The 21,138-nt window shown below is 36.3% G+C and overlaps 1 protein-coding gene across 1 annotated transcript in view; it reads left to right on the top strand.

Annotated features, from left to right (window-relative positions):
- Positions 1-21,138, top strand: part of STK24 (serine/threonine kinase 24) — a 62,372-nt gene that overhangs the window by 30,252 nt on the left and 10,982 nt on the right. The window contains exons 3-9 of the mRNA XM_027675183.1: positions 10,728-10,784; positions 13,644-13,752; positions 13,868-14,025; positions 17,884-18,069; positions 18,317-18,462; positions 20,197-20,320; positions 21,009-21,077. Of these exons, the coding sequence (XP_027530984.1) occupies positions 10,728-10,784; positions 13,644-13,752; positions 13,868-14,025; positions 17,884-18,069; positions 18,317-18,462; positions 20,197-20,320; positions 21,009-21,077 (849 nt within the window). The remainder of the gene's footprint in view (positions 1-10,727; positions 10,785-13,643; positions 13,753-13,867; positions 14,026-17,883; positions 18,070-18,316; positions 18,463-20,196; positions 20,321-21,008; positions 21,078-21,138) is intronic.

The raw sequence follows: 21,138 nt of genomic DNA, 5'->3' as shown, positions 1-21,138 counted from the left end.
AAATGTGTCCTTAGAAAATTTTTTTCCTCGTTAGAGTTGCTACCTAGATGCAGCAGAGTTTATGTCTTCCAAATACCTATGGAATAATAATTTAATAGAAAAAACAATTTAAAATAAACAGAAGTTTACTTTGACATCAGAAATTTAAACACAAAATACCCATGGTAGCTTTTATAAATTTATTTTTATTTTTTTACTAAAAGCGGACTCTTCAGGGGTGGTTTTCACCTCTTCTCCACCAAATTCTGGATCTCAGCTCTAGATCTTTCTTTTCACTTTCTTACTCCAGTAAGCATTATATGAAGCCCACTAAGAATATGACTGGAATTATGAGGAAGAACTTACTTGGGGTTTTTGTTGTGTTGGGTTTTTTCATTTTTCTTCTTTTAATGGGAATATTTGGACATGTAGTAGGCCATTAGTGAATATGACATATGTTTACTGAATAGATACTATTTTTTTTTCTAAGGATGTGGATTTGGAGAGCATAGTTGTATAGTTGGCACTCAGACCATTTAAGCTTTATCTGTTAGTAAGTCCTGTAAAGTTTTGCCTTGTTTTTATCATTTCTGATGGGAATATATTATTTACCTATTAGGTTGACTTCTTTAAGTAATAGATTTCTGACTGTGTAAAGCACTTTTAATATCTGACATCTAACCATTCTTGCTGGGCTCCACCACGTAAATACAAAGGTTCTGTAGATTGTAACTTAAATATATTGAGGTAGTAAAGAAGTGGGTTGTCCTCTAAAATAATATAGTGCCTAATTTTACACTTACATATCTTTGGAAGAGATTTGCCTATGGATATTATGAATAACTTACAGATCATCCAGATTTAAAATGTTTACAGGTTCTGGCTATGTTGATAGATTAAATTAGATTTGGTTTTGCTGTTCAAAAGCCTGTTTGTTTTTATATGTTGGGGGTTGTTTTTTTGTTTGTTTTTGTATTTGGTTTCTTTATTCCCCAAATGAGTCTATGATTCTTTTGCAGTAGTCAGTTTCCTTAATTTCACTGGAAAATTTTCTTTTGTAATCTTTTACACTACATTTGTTGTTTAACTCTAGGAATTTGGATTTTTTTCCCTATATATAATTTTTCCCAATGTCTTATTTCTATACCCCATCTTCTGGTGTTTAAAGAGGCAAAACAAATATTCAAATTCAAAGAAAGAAACTTTCAGAAAACTGCAAATCTTTTTCTGGGAATTATTCTAACACTTCTTTACTCTGCAAGGGATTACTGAATGTGCCAAAAATGAGCAGTAGCGCACTGAAACTTGTGTAAATTTTACCAAGTTCATTCTCTTCCTTTAAGACAAGCTATATTACAAATGTAGCTTTTAAAATGTAGTTTTCTTTATTAATGGGTTGCCCTCCCCTGTGAGTAGATGAGAAGGAAACAAAGGCACCTTTTATTTCCTTCACTTGAGCTGCCTTTTAGTGTCATTGAAAGTGGTTTTGTTTGAGTTTTTTCGGTGGTGTTTTTTTGTTTGGTTTTTTTTGGCTGTGTGTGTGGTTTTTTATTGTGGGTATTTCTAAATAAATTTGGTTTTATGCCTGCTTGTCTAGAAATTCAGCAAGGAAGAGTAGTAACAGGGCTGAGAATTGCTAGACTGCTTTCTAGTCTAAAATAAAGTATCTGCTAATGGACATTCTGGTAAAATGAGAGAGCTAGCTATAGGCAGGAAGCGTTATATTATTTGGAGTCTCTGCAATTCATGAAATACTTAAAGAATTCCTTTTAAAGGTAAATCTAGTTATTGCTTCATCAATTTTTCCTGGAGGGAACCAATGCTCAAAGCAATATTCTTTCTCTTTGGAGCCTTTCAAATTGATAGTAGAACTCAGTCATTCATTTAGGAAGCAAAATCAGTTTTGACTTGTTTCTTTAGTAGTATACAAGATTATCTACTTCAGCATGGCTAGACTTTTTGTCATACTTTCTTGATGAATAGTTTATCCTAATCTGTATTTTATAACATCTACTTCTGCTCCTCTTATACTTCAAAACCCCAAAGCAGGATATTAATTTACAAGGTTAAAGACGGCTAGTTCATTGCATCTGTTGGTGTTTCAGTACTTTTGCGCTTTTTAAAGAAAATGGGACAGTACTTGAAGACTCTGCTCTAAAACATGGACTGTTGTGACAGGATGGGGAGGAGGAGGGAGAGGACAGTTTATCCAGAGAATGTCTTTGGTGGCTAAAGAAACCTAGGTACTTGTAATGTTGTTATCTCATAAAATAGTTTCTCTTGTTCTTTGAAATCAACAGTTGTCTTTCCATGCCATCTGACTTCCAGGTGCTTTGAAACAAGTGTCTTTAGAAAAATAATACAGTTTGGTTTTACTTAATGAAATCTGTGATGACATAAGCAAATAGCTTTCTCCTTTCTAAAATGATACACCAGTCTACACAATTTTGCATTGTAGTTGTAGGAGGAGCTAGGTGGAAGAACATTAGCAGATGAATAGATTGTCAAAGAAAAGTTCAAGTGAAGGATTAGGTGCACTGTGGAACTCAGTATGCTTCCTAGGAAGAATTGGAATAATGCTGTTATTCTTATTCGTTGTTAATGAGGCTGGAAAATTTTCTGTTCTTTCAGATATGGAGAAAAAATTATGGTACTTGCTGAGATTGCCTTCAAGAACAAGGTGTACTGTCTTAGAAAGGTGGTATGAATTAGCACTGAAAGATTTTTTTTTCTGACTTTGTCTTCTGTGAAGACAGCTCCAAAATCTTGTGAAAACATTGTTACCTTTCTTGATAGCTGTTAAACAGTCATAGGACCCTAGTTTTGGAGTGATAGGATCAGTTTGTCCATTTGCAGTGGAAAGGGCTTGATTTTCTACTTAGGGTAACAATTGGGTACCCATAGTGTTTAAATTGGAGTGTCTTTTTGGAGAAACTTAATGTAAATAAATTACTTCTGCTATCAGTGATTCTATCCTTTCTCACATCCTTACTGTCTGTCAAAAGAGTTATTTTATGGCATTGAGCAATCCACCTGACATCTGGGTAGGCTGGTTGAAGTTCAGGGGTTCATTGCTTACCTTCTCTGTACAAGGACTGTGTACTGGAAAGAGTGAAATGGGAGCAGATAGTGATATGCTATTCATTCTGTACTGTTAACCTATGGGGTCTTGTTCTGATTAGATTTAAATTGAACCAGTAATATATATTTATATTTATATATAAATAAAGCAATATTTATAACTAGTCAAGAAAATGACAAGAATTGAGGCCCTGAGGTAGATCTGTATGTATTCCTTGGCCAAACCATACATTTACTGAATAACAGTAGTAGTCACCTTGTACTGTTAAAGAACTCAATTTTACCGGTTGGTATCTGTTTTAATACTAATCTCTTAAGTCTAGAAATTGAACAGTCAACTATTGGAAAGTTTGCAAAGCCTAATTAATTTCAAGGATCTAATGGCAATGCATCAACTCATAGGTGTCTTCTCTCTTAAGCCTAAAATAATTACTTTCTTGTATATGTATTATTTGTTATGATAGGATAAGCTCCAGGGATATGACATTTAAAGTATTTTGGAGGTCTTGATACTTATTGATACATGTTTTCAGATTTGATACAGTTGATGACCTGTAGTAGTGTTGTGGGAAGGTTTGGGAGCAGGAACCACAAATACATAAATGCCATTTCCTGTCACTGCCTGAATGCATCATTTATGGCATCATACGAAACTTAATTTTTTTCTGATTGATCTGTATCTGCATATACACCGATGTCCATGTGCGTTAATAAATAATGAGAGCTCAAATGCCAGGGTGTGCCTGTTCTTTGTCCTGGATAATAAGACAGGTTTACTGTTGTTACTTGGTGTTGGAAGGAGATGGTGAATGAATAAGATGGTGCCTGAAGCTGAGCTTGATGTTGGAGAAGAGGAAGGTATTCTGAAGAATTTGGATATATGAGTGATCATATTCCTTAAGGTGTGTTTCTCTTTGGTTAATCATTCCTTCCTCTTTTTATGAAGGGTGTTGGGGTGATGAAATTTTTCAGATGCATTTTAAACAGATGGTTTTATGCTTCTGTCTTCAGTGGGTTGCACAGCTTATTTTGGGGCTGGCCCTTCTTTTCTGGGGATTGTGGGGTGGGTGAAAGCATCTTTGGCATTACGTGGTTCTGCCACCTGGTGGTGGCTTTGTAGAGCAGCAGGGGCTTCAAATGCGTGGTTAAAAGCACAAGGGTGAATAAATCCTGAAAAAAATCCTTCTTTCTGTCAAAAATAGAGGGAATGAGTTGGCAGGGTGACTTAAAGCAGATATGGAAGACAAGTTCCATGATCTGTGCATCATGTTTTTGAAGTCAGGCATCTAAGAATCAGTATGCAAGTATGTAAGAAGCTTCTGGTTGCTAAAGTTGTCAAACTTCTTCATGTATTTGTATATTAAATGAACAGAGAAAAATCTCCACGAGTAGTGGTACCAACCTGTAGCAGGAATGCAATTTATAGAGGTTACACTGTTGTATACATTGCGTACCTCAAGGTTCTTTTGATCTGTTTTCTTATGCTGGAGAATTATGAATGAATACTAAATTTATACCGTATTGAAATATAAGACTCTGTTCCTTTCCCTTATTACTTTGGCATAACTGAGATGTTTATGAAACAAAGTATCACACATCATATTATGCAATGCATTTCAGTTTTGGAACTAGTTTGTTCTTTTCAGAGTACTTTGAGGTTCTGTCCAAGGTATTCTGTTTCTCTTTTTCAATACTCCAGGTTTTTCTACTAACCCAGTGATAGTAAAACTTTTAGTATATAGATCAACTTATGCTAGTTCTTATTTTGATTAGCAAATCTGTTGTGTTATTTCAATCAAATACATAATTTCTAGCTTGTTCATGTAAGTTACAATGCTTGTAAATATAGATTCTACGTGGAATTTGGATGTGGCTTATTTCCATAACCAAGCAAGCTTTTTATGCATGTTTATAAATACCCTCTGTTCTGCTGATAATTGTATACCATAAATTTAAGGTGAGAAACACCTTTTCTCACAACAGATTTAAGATGGGAAATTCTCTTTTTCTCACAATAGGTGGGGGGTAATTAGAAACAAACATAAGCTCACTGATGTTTTCAAATTGCACAGATCACTCAGTGCGCTTACTTCCAAGTCCTTCTGGTCCTTCTCTTTTGTGACTCAGTGTTATGGTTTCCTGTGCAATCACTTCTTTGCTAAAGAAAGCTGATTTAGAAGTATTTTCATCAATACATACTTAGCTTGATTGCTTTAGGTCAGTCTCTCCTGTATAATATCACAGTCCTAAAAAATGTATATGTTCTTCATGTAGAAGAAAAAGAAATAAAAAGTATCTCTCAATGTTTATTCAGATTTTTTTTTAACTTCATAAGGACTTATAAACAAACATTTTTATCTTGATTACTTGTTTCTGTATGTCTTCTACACTTGTCTGATTTTAGTTAAAACATGCCTTTGAGACTCTATAGATGGAGGGGTTTTTTTGTACATGGCCTTTTTTTTCAGTGTATAGTGCTTGATTTTTACATATTAGAAATTCTTTAGCTGCTGTAGCTGCACTTATTTTGCAAATACTTTCATGATATAATCCAGGAAACTTCATTAGAGATAAAGCTACTATTGTAAGTTTTTTTTGGGTGGTTCCAGAGTTAAAATCAGGAGTCAGACCTCAAGAAGAGCAACCATAGTTTGGAAGGGATTTACAGAAACTGTCTTTTTGTAACAGAAGTTCTTTTAGATTCCAAAGCTGTTAGTTATCTCAGTTTCATGGCATCAGAGGAAAACCTCTTTTTCTTACTGTGAAAAAGGCAATGTTCCACGTGCCCTCATTAATGTGCTCATCTAAGCTTATAGAGAAATAATAATTCTAAATTTGGATTGATGACTCACCTGGCTTCACTGTGTTTGGAAGAAAATTCAGTGCTATGTTGTGGCTGATGCATAAAAGAAGAAAACTGGTCCTATTTCAGATCTTAAAATGGAGCACTGAATGTTGCTGGTGTCAGTATATAAATGTAGTATCTTCTTCAAAATATAAGTGATTATGTGTAATATATAATTACTCATCTAGGCTATGGAAGAAAATTTAGTGCTTTTAGTGTTCTTTTTGAGAGCAAAAGTGGGAAATATATACAGAAGAAAGTGAAAAGTTCAGGCAAAAAAAGAATTTGGGCAGCTTTAAAAAGGAAAGTGACAGTAGGTGTTATGGAATGTGAAGCATGCCAGAGATACTGAGAAAAGAAGGAAAGAAGGAGGCCTGTTGCTGTGGTGATGCCAAAGTCAATTGATAGTAGCGCTCTACTTGCCTTGTGCTGTTGTTACAAGGCATTATATTGGGTTTGCATGGCAAGGTTTTGGTAGCACGGGACTCACAAGGGTGGCTTCTGTGAGAAGCTGCCAGAAGCTTTTCCTGTGTCCAATAGAGTCAGTGCCAGCCAGCTCCAAGACAGACCCGTCGCTGGTCAAGGCCAAGCCCATCAATGACTGTGGCAGCACCTCTGGGAAACAGATTTAAGAAGGGGGAAAAAAATTCACAACTGCAGCTGGAGAGAGGAGTGGGAATAAGTGGGAGCAACAGCCCTGCAGACCCCAAAGTCAGTGAAAAAGGAGGAGGAGGAGGTGCTCCAAGTGCTGGAGCAGAGATACTGCTTCAGCCCACAGGGAAGATCATGGTAAGTCAGGTTGTCCCCCTACAGCCCATGGCAGTCCATGAGGGAGCAGAAATCCACCTGCAGCCCATGGAGAACCCCGTGCCAGAGCAGGTGGATGTGCCCAAAGTAGGCTGGGACCCTGTGGGAAGCTCACACTGGAGCAGGCTCCTGGCAGGACCCGTGGCCCTGTGGAGAGATGAGCATGCACTGGAGCAGGTTTGCTGGCAGGACTTGTGACCCTGCGGGGGACCCATGTTGGAGCAACCTGTTCCTGAAGGACTGCACCCCATGGAAGGGACCCGTGCAGGAGCAGTTTGTGAAGAGCTGCAGCACATGAGAAGGACTCAAGCTGGAAAAGTTTGTGGAGGACTGTCTCCTGTGGGAGGGACTCCACTGGAGCAGGGGAAGATTGTGAGGAGTCCTCCCTCTGAGGAGGAAAGAGCAGCAGAGACAATGTGTGATGAAATGATCACAATGATAATTTCCTGTCCCTCTGTATCTCTGGGGGTGAAGAGGTAGAGAAAACTGTGAGTGAAGTGAAAACCCAGGAAGAAGGGGGCAGGGGAAAGGTTTAAGATTTGAGTTTTAAGATTTGTCATTATACTGCTCTGATTTGACTGGTGATAAATTAAACTAACTTCCCCAAATTGAGTCTACTTTGCCCATGAGGTTAACTGGTGAATGATCTCTCCCTGTCCTTACCTGACCCCGTGAGCCTTTCACTGTATTCTCTCTCCTGTGTCCAAGCTGAGGAAGGGAGTGACAGAGTGGTTCTGGGGGATACCTCGCATCCAACCCACAACAGGCATAAAGTCGGTATATGTAGGTTGTTGTCTCTATGATGAAATATATATTAAAAAATTTGTTACGACTGTCTCACCAAAATGATTTATTTGTGTCTTTTGGTTAACCAATGTATGCAGATTTTAAATAAGAAAGCTAAAAAACCAAAAAATCCAGCAAGAATTAGTGAAAGGTGATAGTAAGGTTTGCTACCATAGTTATGACATCTGTTCAGAATCTTCATATGAATGATGAAAACTGAAAAAAGCCCCCAAAACATCAATAAAGTTGAGTAATATTTCTGTGGCATGGAGGAACCATAGGAAACTAAAAATGACTTTGAATCTAAGACTACAGATAAAAAGTTGCCATGATTGTAATAGATTGCTATTACTTAGCTGCACAGTGGGATACAGATACAGTTGTGTGTGTTTCTTAACTGCATATCCATACTTCATTTGTTTTCAAATGTAGAATTACTTGAGTGTACTGGATCCATGGCTTTTTTATTGTAAATTCAGACATATGGCCCGAAGCAGTTGATGATGAAAGTTTCAGGAGCAAAGACTAAGCAAACTAGAAAAAGAATTGAAAGGATAAATGATGATTTAAAAAGACTATGAATAATATAACTTGTAGTTGGGTAATTGTGTTACATGATTGTGTAACTATGTAATTAAAATTATATCCTTAAATATTTTCGTTCGTTATTTTCTGCCTCTAATTTCTAATTTTCAGCTGGGGAATTTAGTAGCTAGTGTTATGGAGAGTTTCTCTTTTGGGAAACTATATTTTATTTCAAGTTGTTAGCTCATTAAAATCATGAGGTAATTGAGGTAATAGAAAAGGGAAGATGCATCTCTTGTTGATCTCTAGGTGAGGTGGTGTTGTGGATGTTTGTTTTTCTTTCTTTCTTCTGTTTGTTTTTGGTTTTTTGGTGAGTTTTTTTGCCTTTTTTTGAGAGGGTGAGGAATTTTATTTGTTCTATCTTGTTCTTTCCCACCCAGGCATTTCCAGTGAACTAAAAGGTAGTGATACAGTTGACATGTTTGTGTTTAAGTTATTATTAAAATTAAATGTAAATTTTGCGGTCACGAAGTTTGAATATTCAGGAAATTTCATGCAGCTTTAAAAGACATTTTATCATACTGAAGCAAAATATATATTTAAAATTTTGATCAAATTTAGTAAGATTTCTGAAGATGAAATGACTTACTATATGACACTTCTCAGAAGCATTCTTGTTCTGAAACTGTTAGGACCTGGAGCCTTGAAGGGACAGGTAAAATCTGAAAAACTCTTAGCAGCAAAATAAGTATTTCAGTGTTGCAGGGGACTGTCTCAAGATGAGTTACAGTTCTTGAAATATCCGTGGTGTCTGCAGAAAGTAAGCATCAAGATGTAGATACTGAGATAGATTATATTTTTTAATGACTCTTCCTAAAAAATGTGTTCCGGCTTTTTTAAAATGTTTTTAACAAGACTGTGTTTGTCAAATAACGTGAGTTGATTCCTGAAGAAAGGTATCTAACGTTAGCTGAATCTGTATGTTAAAAACGGTGGATGATGAAGGAACCCGATCCAGGGTCTTACCTAGAAATAGTACAATATATATAACTGGAGGTAGAAAAAAGGTGCATTCTGAGATGAGAGAGGGGACAGATGCAGTGGAACTGCAAATGTAATAATGACTAAAAAGTGTTAGTGAGTCCTAAGGGCTAAAATTTTAATCCCCCAGGGGATTTAGAAGTTACGCTCTATAATACATTTATCACTTTTCTAAAAATTTTAATCCATCTTTATAGATGAGTATTCAGACTCTAAGCTGCCTTGGCTGTGAGCTGTTATTTTTACATGAAGTTTTATTCTGTAGGATAAAGTAAATGAATATTGTTGCTATTTATGTGCTCCTTGCTCTGACAGACAGTTATTTTTTTATGCTAGAAGTCTTGTGAAAGTTTGGTACATACCACAGAGTTAAAACTAACAAAGCTTAATCTAACCTGATTATCATAAAAACTAAACCAAAACCCAGTATGTTCCGTGCAGCAATTTCATTTGAATATGTTTTTGATAGATCTGTGGCCTTGCTTTATCAAGGCTGGTACTGCAAGGAAAAGGTGAACTGCTTCTTTTAGTGTATTTGGGAATAGGATGCTGCAAAGAGTAGAAAGAAATGATTGGGTCCATTCTCTGTCTTGTATTGTGTATCTTGTGTTGAACAGACGTGTAATATATAGCAAGCTTTCCTCTAGGAATGTAGTAGCTTGATGTTGTTGTTAGCTTTTATTTTGCTAACTGGAGCTAGTAAATTGCTGTAGTCAGCTTAAATAATCTTTATTACTACTTGGCTTCATGTTTCTTGAACACAGTTGTTCAAAATTCCGTACCATATATCAACTGCGTAAGCATTAGTGGAGAAAACTTACAGGTATTCTTCGCTAGGTCAGAGACAGATTGCTGTTCAAGACAGTGAAACAATGTAGAAATGTGAAGAATAAATTCTAAATTAAATTTGACCTAGATGGGGTTTAGGCTTGTTAAAGAAAATAGTATGGAGTATCTGTACAAATAAAGATTATAAACAAAATCAAGACATTTTCTAAGGAAATGAATATGTTTTATGTAACATGAATGTTATTTGGGATGTCTGTAATCAGATTTTTTAAATGAAAATGTATTCTCCTACATTTTCATTGAGTGCCTCTGTCCGTATCTTTCTTGTCTCAGAAGACACTTTTGCAAAATGCACAAAGGAATGTCATAAGGATAAGGACGTGGGTGGCTTTTGGGAGTTAATATGCTCAGAATGCTTGGACGGTTCTAGTCAGCATAAAGGCAAGAGGTTTCCTTCTGCTACTTGACTCTTTGGTAGGGATTGAAGAGAAGTTTCTTCTTCCCTGGATACTGTCTATATTCTAGTAGTATTAGTATCAGTACAAAAGAGGTACCATGAAGTGAGTTTGGGTGTGATATGAAGTATACATCAGTTACTTGGAAGCAATGAGCTTCTGTGTTCCTACGCGTTGGTAAATGGGAAGTACCTTTCTTCTTGTTAATTTAGAGGAACAGAGTTAAATTGAAAACACACATGCATGGAGATGCATGCACTCTTGAGTAAACAGTCCAAAGATATTATTGAGAAACAGCTAAATGTTAGTGGTGTTTCAAAACTACAGATGCTTTCTTAAGCAAAAAGAATGGAACAAGTCCCATTAACTTACTACTTTTTTTTTAAACTTATATACATTTTTTTTTGTTTGTTTTGCAGGATACAAAATTATGGATAATAATGGAATATCTGGGTGGAGGCTCTGCCCTTGATCTAGTAAGTAAATAATGCATGGGCTTTCGTTACTTTACCTCAGATAATTATTTTCTTATCTTATAATTCTGGAAAGTATAAAAGGTCATTTGGCTGTGGCAATGTTTCCTTTCAGTAAAGGAGAAAAGTATTTGTCAATGCCAGAAAAATGTTATTTTCCATGAGGCACGACTGATTATTTATATAAATGGAAGGGAACTAAGCAATATAATATTGGAAGCAGGATATAAACATCTTAGAGTGCTAATCTTCAGTCAACCAGAGAGCACTAGTGATTGAAAATAGTTTTTTCTGTCTCTTAATTCTGCCACCACAACCCTTCTTAGTGTATACATTTTAAAGTATCATCCCCACCACCCGCTTCCCCAAACAATCATACAAAAGATTCCCTGTTTGAAGTCTTGCTGAAACCTAAATAGACAGAAATACAGTTTAGGCTGGAAAAATATTACAAAGAAGTAGGAGAAGCTGTTGACTCCAGTGAGAGTAGAAAGGCCTTACAGAGAGCCTTGGATGGACCAGAGGGCTGGGCAATCATGAACCGTATGAAATTTAACAAGAGCAAAGCGCTTCATTCTGCACCTGGGACGGACCCAGTTTTGAATTAGAATTCCCAAGGTTCAGTGCGGAGTGTGTTTTCTGTGACAGGATGCTGTCATTCACTTTAGCTATTGAAAAAACCCAACACCCAAACCCCCTCCCAAATCACACACCATCTTATATTTATTCTGGATTTAAATAGTAGAAATAACAATGGATGTTTTAAGTATGTGAAAATTGTTATACCAGTAGAGGCAGAATGTCCCTGTAGCATAGTTTGCAGTTGTCAAATGGGGCAACTAATTTTGCTTGAGGAAAGAGTGAAAGGAAAAAGGCTAGTCTGAAGGGATTCTGCTGGTGGCATCCAGAAGACAGGAGAGGATATTAAATGTGAACTTCCTGCAGTTGTGCATTTTCAAACCCATTTATACCTTTAGTTTCCACATCTGTTAGAAGGAATTCTGTCATTGTGTACAAATTCATAATGTTCCCCATAAAGATACGATAAAGAAAGTTTATTTATGGTTGTGATCGCTTTTTTTTTCCCTGACAGAAAAGCATTTAGAAACTGGGGTTGCTTTTATAAATTAATTATTACTCTCTTTCTATAGATATAAAAGAGCAGAACAAAAAAACAAATGTTACCATATTTTCTTCTCTTTTGCTTTTTCATCACACGCGTTTCACTTATGTGATAACCATGTGTTTATTTAAGTTTGTTGCCTAGAAATAGTACAAAGTCTGTGGTTACATTTTAAAGTGTTATTGAAGAAATTGCACCACAGAACTGAAATCATCATGTAAGTGTGAATTAAGCACCTTTTGTGTGATTCATTAATTTTCAATTTATGTTCCTAGTTCTAACATGCACATTACGGTTTTCAACTGGAATCTGGTAGGACAACTGGCACACTTTGCCATTTTTCCATACTCAAGGCACCTTGGATTCCATGTTCTGAGTGTAGACATGTCATGCTAGCTTGGTGTTTTCTGTTCTTGAATATGCACTGGCTGTTTTGAAAATCACGCCTCACAAGACAAAGTACATTTAATGCAACTTTGTACATTGTTGTTCAGCTATGAGTATAATTGAAGTTTGTGACTGAGGTACAAGTGCCAATATTCTCAGACTTGGTCTATTTTCAATAACTTCCTCCTCACTAAGTTGAGCTGACATCTGACATAAGAGGTTTTCCCCCATTAGATGTATCACGTTACCAGGTTTTGAAGTGGTGCTTGCAGCCTGGCTGGAGCAAAGCTTTGAGAATGTCTTAGTGGATTTCAGGGAGTAGTAATATCATGTGTATTATTAAAGCTAAGGAAAAGCAAAAAATATTATAATTAAAGCTACAAAGATAAAGCAAATATGAAATGAAATACTATGTCTGTTCCTATGTAATAGATGAGGATTTCTGAGGGATGTACTACTTCTAATTTTTGTCTTAAATGCTTTCCTTCTCACAGAGTGAAGCTTTAGAGATAGAACCTTTTGATTGTGCTTCCGTGACTGCTATTGTGGAGTAAATTAGAACACTGGAATATTTCCAATCTTAATTGTTGGACACAAAGTTTCAGTGTCTCTCTTGAAATGCCCTTATTGGTTAAGAAACCTCTCTGAGTGTAGTGACCTTTTCTCTGTCTGTTTAGAGTTAGTGGTATTCTCACTTTTAGAATTTATATCAGATGTAAAGAACTCTGCTACTGCTTCATCTAATAAAAATAATTACTTGGAGCCTTTGATTCTACCAATTAGCAGATCTATACTTTGAGTTTTATATGAAAAAAGTTAACACTTTAAGATATGTAATATTCTGTCAGTCTACTGGCTTGAGTTGTGTTTTAGAGAGTTTCACAAAATCCAATGCAGTATGTAGTCATAGACTGTGTGATTGGTGTAGTAACTTATATGCCTTAGTTTCTTGCTTGGGCTTTGAGATTTGGGTCCACATAGGTGATGTGGGGTTGCATATCTAAGTTCAGTGTAATGTTAATAATCAGATTACAATATAGATGCTTTTCAAAAGCAGTGTTTATATCCGTAACCTGACCACAAAGCAATAACTGTCCTTATGGCACCTTTAACAAACTTTAAAAAATGTTTTAGATAAATTATTTCTTTGCATGTTGTTCACCAGGCCACTTAGTTTAGAACTGTGTATTTTTAAAAAGAATATTCTGTTTTGTCTCACATTGTGAAGTTAGCAAACTGAGGTTTTGAGGGATAACAAAAGGAGTAATTTCTTTTTATAGTCACAGTGTTATTTCTGTTCTCTCTGTTTCTCCCTTTTTAAAATATATTTACACATTCCTTGCATCTCCTAGTTAGAACCTGGCTCACTTGATGAAACCCAGATTGCTACAATATTGAGGGAGATCCTCAAAGGACTTGATTACTTGCATTCAGAAAAGAAAATCCACAGAGATATTAAAGGTAAATTGTTTTTTAACTGTACTGAAAGAATATTAGAACAGCTCATGCAATGTAAAGGAACACCCTTACAGTGTCAAATGTCTTCATATCTGCTATTTCCTGTTCTTTATTCCAGCTGCTAATGTATTGCTGTCTGAACAAGGAGAAGTAAAACTAGCAGATTTTGGAGTAGCAGGACAACTAACAGATACACAGATAAAGAGGAACACCTTTGTGGGAACACCATTTTGGATGGCACCTGAAGTAATAAAGCAATCGGCATATGATTCAAAGGTAAGGTATTTCAAGGTATTAGCCAAAGTCCCGTCCTTTACTAACTTGAATTACATAGGTTGGTCTTCAGAATGTAGCTAATAACTTTGGCTGTGTCTAGATGAGTTTGTGTTTAGATGATACCTAGCAGCTAAAAGCTGTTGGTGAGGAAAGATTTCCTAATTTGTATCCAAACTTTAAGTTTCCTAGTTTATTAAGCCAATCCAGATGGCAAGAAATAATACAGTATTGATGAGTACATCCCATCACCTTTTATCCCACCCTATTGATGAGTATTTTTGGCTATTTAAAAGTGGAAAAGAACAAATATATACAAAATGATAGTATTCTTCTACTTGTTGTTAGAAAAAAAATAGTCAGCAACACTGTTGAAGAATATGGATTTAGTGGGTGTGAAAGTGTTGTTTAAAAGTGCTGTTATTCACCTGTGGAAGAATGTGCTGCATAGGTCTATGCTACCCTGACCATGTTCTTTTAGATATGCCATACAGGGTGGGCTTAATGTTTAATATCCAATTGATCTGTACACAGGATTTTGATTTAGCAGAGTGGTCATCATCAGGTTTGGCTCCTGGGAATGATCATCAGTTGCACAAAGCATGATTGAGTCCTCATGTTTTGCATTCTGGTTGTTTTAGTCTGCAATGCCACATGGACATAAAAAGGTCTTGGATACTTGATGAGTTCTCTAGAAAGCCACAGCTCATGTTTTGAGTGAACTAGAGATGTTTATATGCATCTGTGCACGTTCTGGCACTTAGAGAACAGATTAAATTGCACATACAATAGTTTGCTGTGCAATAAAAGCTTGAGAAGGCCTGTTTATTTTAGGATAGCCTTATGCATATGTGAGAACACAGACATCCGAAGCTAATCTCATTCTCCTTCCATAAGCTGGCCATTCTTGAGAGGTTTTAAGCAGGACTGTCCTCTTCATATCATCGTCTCAGAGAGGTGCAAGCAAGTTCCATTATGTAGCTGCTGTGTTTCCGTTTTGTTCTTGGCCCTGTTGAATCCTCCTAGTTCCCAAGTGTAAGGGGTTTTGATTCCTTTCTTCATCTGAAAGCAGGTTTTCTTACCTGCTTCAGTTTTCCCATATCTAGTTCTCTGTCATTTCTACTAGGTAACTTGTAATAGAAAAATAGATATTTAATTTTAAAATGGTTTTCTCTTGCACATAACCTGTTTTCTTTGACTTTCAAGAGCTTCAAAGTCAGACTGAATTTTAGTAAGTAGAAGAGGAGAGGCTCATGGCAGTACTGCAATAAATAGTAGTTACCAGTGACTTGCTGACTCTTATTTGAACTTGGAAGAAGAGTTTTTATTCAAGATTTGAAGCTGTAAAAATCATAACATGTGGTAAAACTTAGTGCTGATATAGTGCCATCACTTCTGAAGGTCATGCTTATCCCTCTCCATTTGGAGGACTGATTTGTGCTTGTTCTGGAGTTTCGTTGACACAGTCAAGCGCATCCTAGAAACTTGGAGACACGTGATTGCTACATACTGTTTTGAGATCCTTTTTTGTCTGTGAAAGGAGAAGATATGATTCCAGAGGAATTTGGAGGAGTTATTTTTGATGTTTTCAACAGGAATGGGCTTCCAAAACCCATCTTGGACTTCAAAGAACTCAGTGTACAGCCATAGTTGGTGAACTTTTTCATTAGTTTTTGTGGAGGAAGGGCACTAGCAATAGAGAGTTATAAGAGGAAAAAAGAAAGTATTTATATACATATGTGTGTGTGCGAGTGGATATCTATGCACTCATACACATGTAAATTTGATGTTTATGCTTATGTTATATACATGTGCTCCACCTGTGACTGAAAGTCTGGCAGAAGAAAATTTATCCGTTTATATGGCTTTAACACTTTCCTCTTAAGAAACTGAAATTCCGAATAAGTTGGAAATAATAATGCTCAGTAGTTAACATTAAGACTCATCTTCCCAGGTGACATTTCTCTTTCATAACCAAGGAAAGCTTTCCTGCTAGAGGGAAGTTACTCACAATTAGACTTGAGGAGAACTTAGCTGACAATGCGCTTATAAAGATAAATGAAACTCAGGGCTCAATGCTTATGTAATCCTTTGTGCTCGGGAACTGTTCTGTAACGTGCTAACAAAATGCCATTTCATAAATTCAATGGTATGCTAATTGAGTCTAATTATTTTTTCATACTTACTTGCAAAATTAAGTAACTAAGCTCTTAACGGTAGAATACTGTCTGAACAAGGAAGGAGAAGATTGTTTTGAGTCAGGCCTTGTAGCTGTGATGGTGGAATGGATGTGTACATTGCAGCTATCAGCTCGTGGTCCTGTATGAGTTAGTCAAAGATAACCATGCGTATCAACAGGGCAGACACAGGTGAATTTTGGGGATACTTAGTAAGAACAGCAGCGTTAAATGAAATCTCTACTGTTTACAACATAGCAAAGTTCCAAATGGTCTGTTTGGGAGTGAAACCAGACAGTTCACATCAGATCTTTCCTGTTTTCCTGAGAATAAGTCTTTGTTCTGTTTTCACTTAAAAAGAAACAGAAAAACACCAAAACATAAAAATTTTTAATTGGTATTCTTTCACCTTTTTGATGGGTTTATTCATCCATTCTCTTGACTTTTGGGTGTGTGATTTCAGCTGAACATAGAGAATAATAATGAGTTACTTCACATTACTTCAGGCAGATTGCAATAGGATTTGTGTTGAGGGAGACAGCATTCACTGAAAAGAGTAACACATTTTGATGATGAAAACTTTCAGAGGCTAGTTGGACCAAAACTTGGGCTGAAAAAGTTGAATAATACTGTTCAAGACTGGATTTCTCTAGTCTGTGAATAAGAGTCATATATAAGATACTGTTAAACCCTAGTGAGGTTACTTCCTAATGTATTAAATTTCTGATGCTTATACTAGCTAATGCATATTAAGAAAAAATCTTGTGCATGTTATAATGTTTTCTTGTATGTGAATATTTGAAACTTGACTCATACTTACATAGTGTGCTTGACTATGATAGATAAAATGCTAGTTTATAAAAACTCTACCATTGGTTTTTGAAAATATCTGTGTTTCAAGATCCGTTATAACTGCAATAGTATTGATTTCAAAAAGTTTTAAAACTCTGCTTATTAGAACTGTTTTATGCTGTTTATTTTATGTGGTTAGCCACATAGAACCAATTTACTTATGAAATTATTTACAGTAAAGCTTAAAAATCTACCTTTACAAGTGTGTTGGTTTTGACTGGGGTAGAATTAATTTTCTTCACAGTAGCTGGTATGGGGCTGTGTTTTGCATTTGTGCTGGACATAGTGTTGATAACACAGGGATGTTTTAGCTGTTGCTGAGCAGTGCTTGCACACAGTCAAGGCCTCTTCTGCTTTTCACCCCACCAGTGAGCAGGCTGATGGTGCACGAGGAGTTGGGAGGGGACACAGCTGGGACGGCTGATCACAGCTGACCAAAGGGATAGCCCATGGCGTATAGCATCGTGCTGAGTAATAAAACTGGGGGGAAAGCGGGGTGGGGTCCCCTGGTCAAGGACTGGTTGAGCATCTGTCATTTGGTGGTGAGCAGTTGTTTCTGTTTACTTCACTTGCCTTTCTTGGGTTTTATTTCTCTTTATTTTCTTCTTCATTACCGTTTATTTTTATTGTCCTTTTATTTCAGTTGTTAAGCTGTTTATAACCCACAAGTTTTCTCACCTTCACCCTTCAAATTCTCTACCTCCCTTGCCCCCATCCAGTTGGGGGATAGTGTGATCAAGCAGTTGTGTGGCACTGGGTTAAACTAGGATAGCAAGCCAACAGTGTTTCTTCTCTTTCTCCAACCTAATGTTAAAAGCATTGTTTCTTACAGGCAGATATTTGGTCATTAGGCATAACAGCCATAGAACTTGCAAAAGGAGAGCCACCTCATTCAGAATTACATCCAATGAAGGTTTTGTTCCTCATTCCTAAGAACAATCCACCAACACTGGAAGGAAACTTCAGTAAATCCCTCAAAGAATTTGTTGAAGCCTGCTTAAACAAGGACCCATGCTTTGTGAGTTTCATCTGTTTGTCAGTGTATAGTAGAGAACTTGACTGGTTTATATGAATTACATGAGTAAGTGCTTTTCATCTTTTCTAATACGGTGTGACATATGTGACATATTTTTTAGATACTGTATGTATTTAAAATCTCATTTGTATCAAGACTGAAGTATGGATTTCTTTGCGTTTTTATGTTGAGTCACTTAACACTCTCAAATGCATAAAAAAAACCCCCTCTGTTGTTTTTTTTTTTTAAGAGACCTACTGCAAAAGAGCTCTTAAAACACAAATTCATTTTACGAAACTCAAAGAAAACTTCTTATCTGACTGACCTCATTGATAGGCACAAGAGATGGAAGTCTGAACAAAGTCACGATGACTCCAGTTCTGATGACTCGGATACGTAAGTTTGAGGAGTCTGTAAAATATCCTTTGTAAATACAGGAGCCAAGTAGTTATTTTTAGCACATACATTCCTGTGTTCTGTTATTTTTAGCTTTTCAGCTAGCAGCCTTGGTAAACTAACAAAATCTTAATTTCAGTATTGCAAGGGATTTCATGCAAGTAACAGTCACTGAGAACAATTCTTCTGGCCCATATTCTATACTACCTTCTCTTTTATGTGGGGTCTAGGGTCCTTCCTAGACATAAGGCCAGCTGTTGTGCAAGCAGAAGATCTCACACTGCAAAGCCAAGTAGCACTGTGCAAATGAAAATCAAGTGAAGAGGCTGCCACAACTTATTCACAAATGCATTAAATTGCTCATAATAAAGAAAACATGACTATTCTCTGAAATTCCAGGCCACATGCTAATGGCAAGCATCAGGCTGTTCTTTTCTTGGGTGACATTACAGCTTTATATTTGTTTACATAATAATGGCTTCGTGCCTTCCAGTGACCACAGTTTGAGCCCCAAATCAAGGCTAATTTGGAAGGTTAGTTACTAGTCCTAAAACTGTTCTCAGATCAGTTATTAACAGAACTTTGAGATTACAGTTCATTGTTCCTGTGGAATATCAGACCAACTTTGATAGCCTGGTATAGGAGAGTAGTGGAACTAGAATTGTTATTGAGGGCTTGTGAGACAATTTATCATTCTGTCTAAGCCTGGATTCCCCTCCTCTGCTTTCACAGCACTCCTTGCATTAGATGTGATAAAAGGGTGAGTTGATTTGGCATGCTGGAATACTAATTTTTCAAATCAATAAATATTTCTTCTGTTGGATCAAGTTGCTAGAGCTAATGTATATAAGGAAGGTAGACCCACCTCTTTCAGTGACAGACAGATGTTCTGTATGACTTGAAGCAGAAATCTTGGAGAATTTTCTTACACTGGTTGCGTGCCTTTTGACTTGGTAGACTGCACTAAATACTTTTTATACAATGGCCACTAGATGCCCTTTCAGTTGGTGGTTTTCTCGCAGATCATGCTTAATTCACAAATCAGAAAGAAACGAACTTAGGAAGGATATTTATAGTAGTGAGATGAGAAATTTGTCACAGTGATTGATTAGTGTTAGCATAAATATTTTTGTTCTTTTAACTTAGCAGGAGTTATTGAAAAAATTCCTGTGCCATCCACAAACGGTGAGGCAAAAGATTGATTGATGGTAATGTAGTTTATTAAAGCCACTCTATATCTGTATTTTTAAGCCAATTTTTTTTAAATGGAAAATTTACCTTGCTCATGGGCTGGGATGAATGGTCTTCCACAAAGGTGTTCCAAGCTAGTGTCTTAGCTATTTTTCTAAGCCAAAATAGTGAATTAGTTTTCTAATTCTAATCCTTGTACTCTTCTTCCCCCTTCTTCCCTAATGATTTGAGGTACTCTGCTAAAGCCAGTTTTCAGATAGCAATGAAACACTTCATGTTATTTGTTAATGGAACTTGGGAAATTTACAGCCTCGCTTCCTTACATTTAATGAAGTATCTTTGTTGGTTTTTTTTTTTTAATTTACCCAGAAGATAAACTACATTACTTTTCATACTTTTCTTTATACTTAGTGGCCTGCACAATAGAATCCGATCTTGGTCTTGACTGTAGTTTTTATCTTTAGCATGTATATTGAATGAACATCAATAGGTAAGGTGTAGGTAATAAAATCTATGTATTTCTTTTTTTTCCTTCCCTTGAAGTGAAGCAGATGGTCAGGCTTCAGGTGGGAGTGATTCAGAGGAGTGGATCTTTACAATAAGAGAAAAAGACCCCAAGAATCTAGAGAATGGAGCAGCCCAGCCTTTGGAGTTGCAAAGAAACAAGGTGCTCAAAGTACTGACTTCATAAAACAAGGAGATAATTCTTGCTTTAATAATTTAGTGGGGTGATTTTTATTTTATGCCTTTAAAAGCATTTAAATTGTGAAACTTTCAAAACTTTTGCTAAAAATGTATGTGCTACACTTGCCTTTCACAAAACGCTTTGAGTAAGCATTGAAGTTTGGGTATTCTGTAAATGTGCCCTTTTCCTGTAGTTGACAAAATACGTACCTTAATATTTCTCTAGTTTGTGAAATATTACCACTGGAGGAAGACCAGGCAATATTGTATTTTTAAAATCTTCCTTCTATATGGTAAACAAAAACTAGTTTTGGGGAAGACATTTTGGTCTTTTAGGGCAAAGACCACGATGTAGCAAAGAATAGAATGTGCCTGTGTCTGGACAAATATAAGAATAATATTGTATCATATGGGAGGAACCTAGTAAATATCAGCATGTCTGTGAGTTAGTACATGCTAAGTAGGATTGTGAGTTTTCTTCACCTTCTGATTTTGAGCTTGCATGTCTTTGAGGTGGTACAACCTCAAATTTAAATTCAGCCTTTTGTATATATATACGTATATTGAAACGGATTTTTCATAAAGGGTAGCATGTTTGTCTTTAATTAGAATAAAATGAGGATGCTTTTTTCCAGTAAAATAAGTTGGTCAGAATTTTGTTTTCTTTAAAGGAAAAGGATATCCCAAAGAGGCCCCTATCCCAATGTCTGTCTACGGTTATATCCCCTTTATTTGCAGAGGTAAGTTCTTGCTTTAAAACTTAACAATTGCAAGATTTATGTCTCTGAAAAAAATGAAAAA

The sequence above is a fragment of the Neopelma chrysocephalum genome, unplaced genomic scaffold (assembly GCF_003984885.1).
Source record: "Neopelma chrysocephalum unplaced genomic scaffold, ASM398488v2 Primary Assembly neopelma1_25, whole genome shotgun sequence".
In the NCBI taxonomy this organism is placed as follows: Eukaryota; Metazoa; Chordata; class Aves; order Passeriformes; family Pipridae; genus Neopelma; species Neopelma chrysocephalum.
Note: the sequence above shows the minus strand (reverse complement) of the source record. Positions and strands in the feature narration are given on the sequence as shown.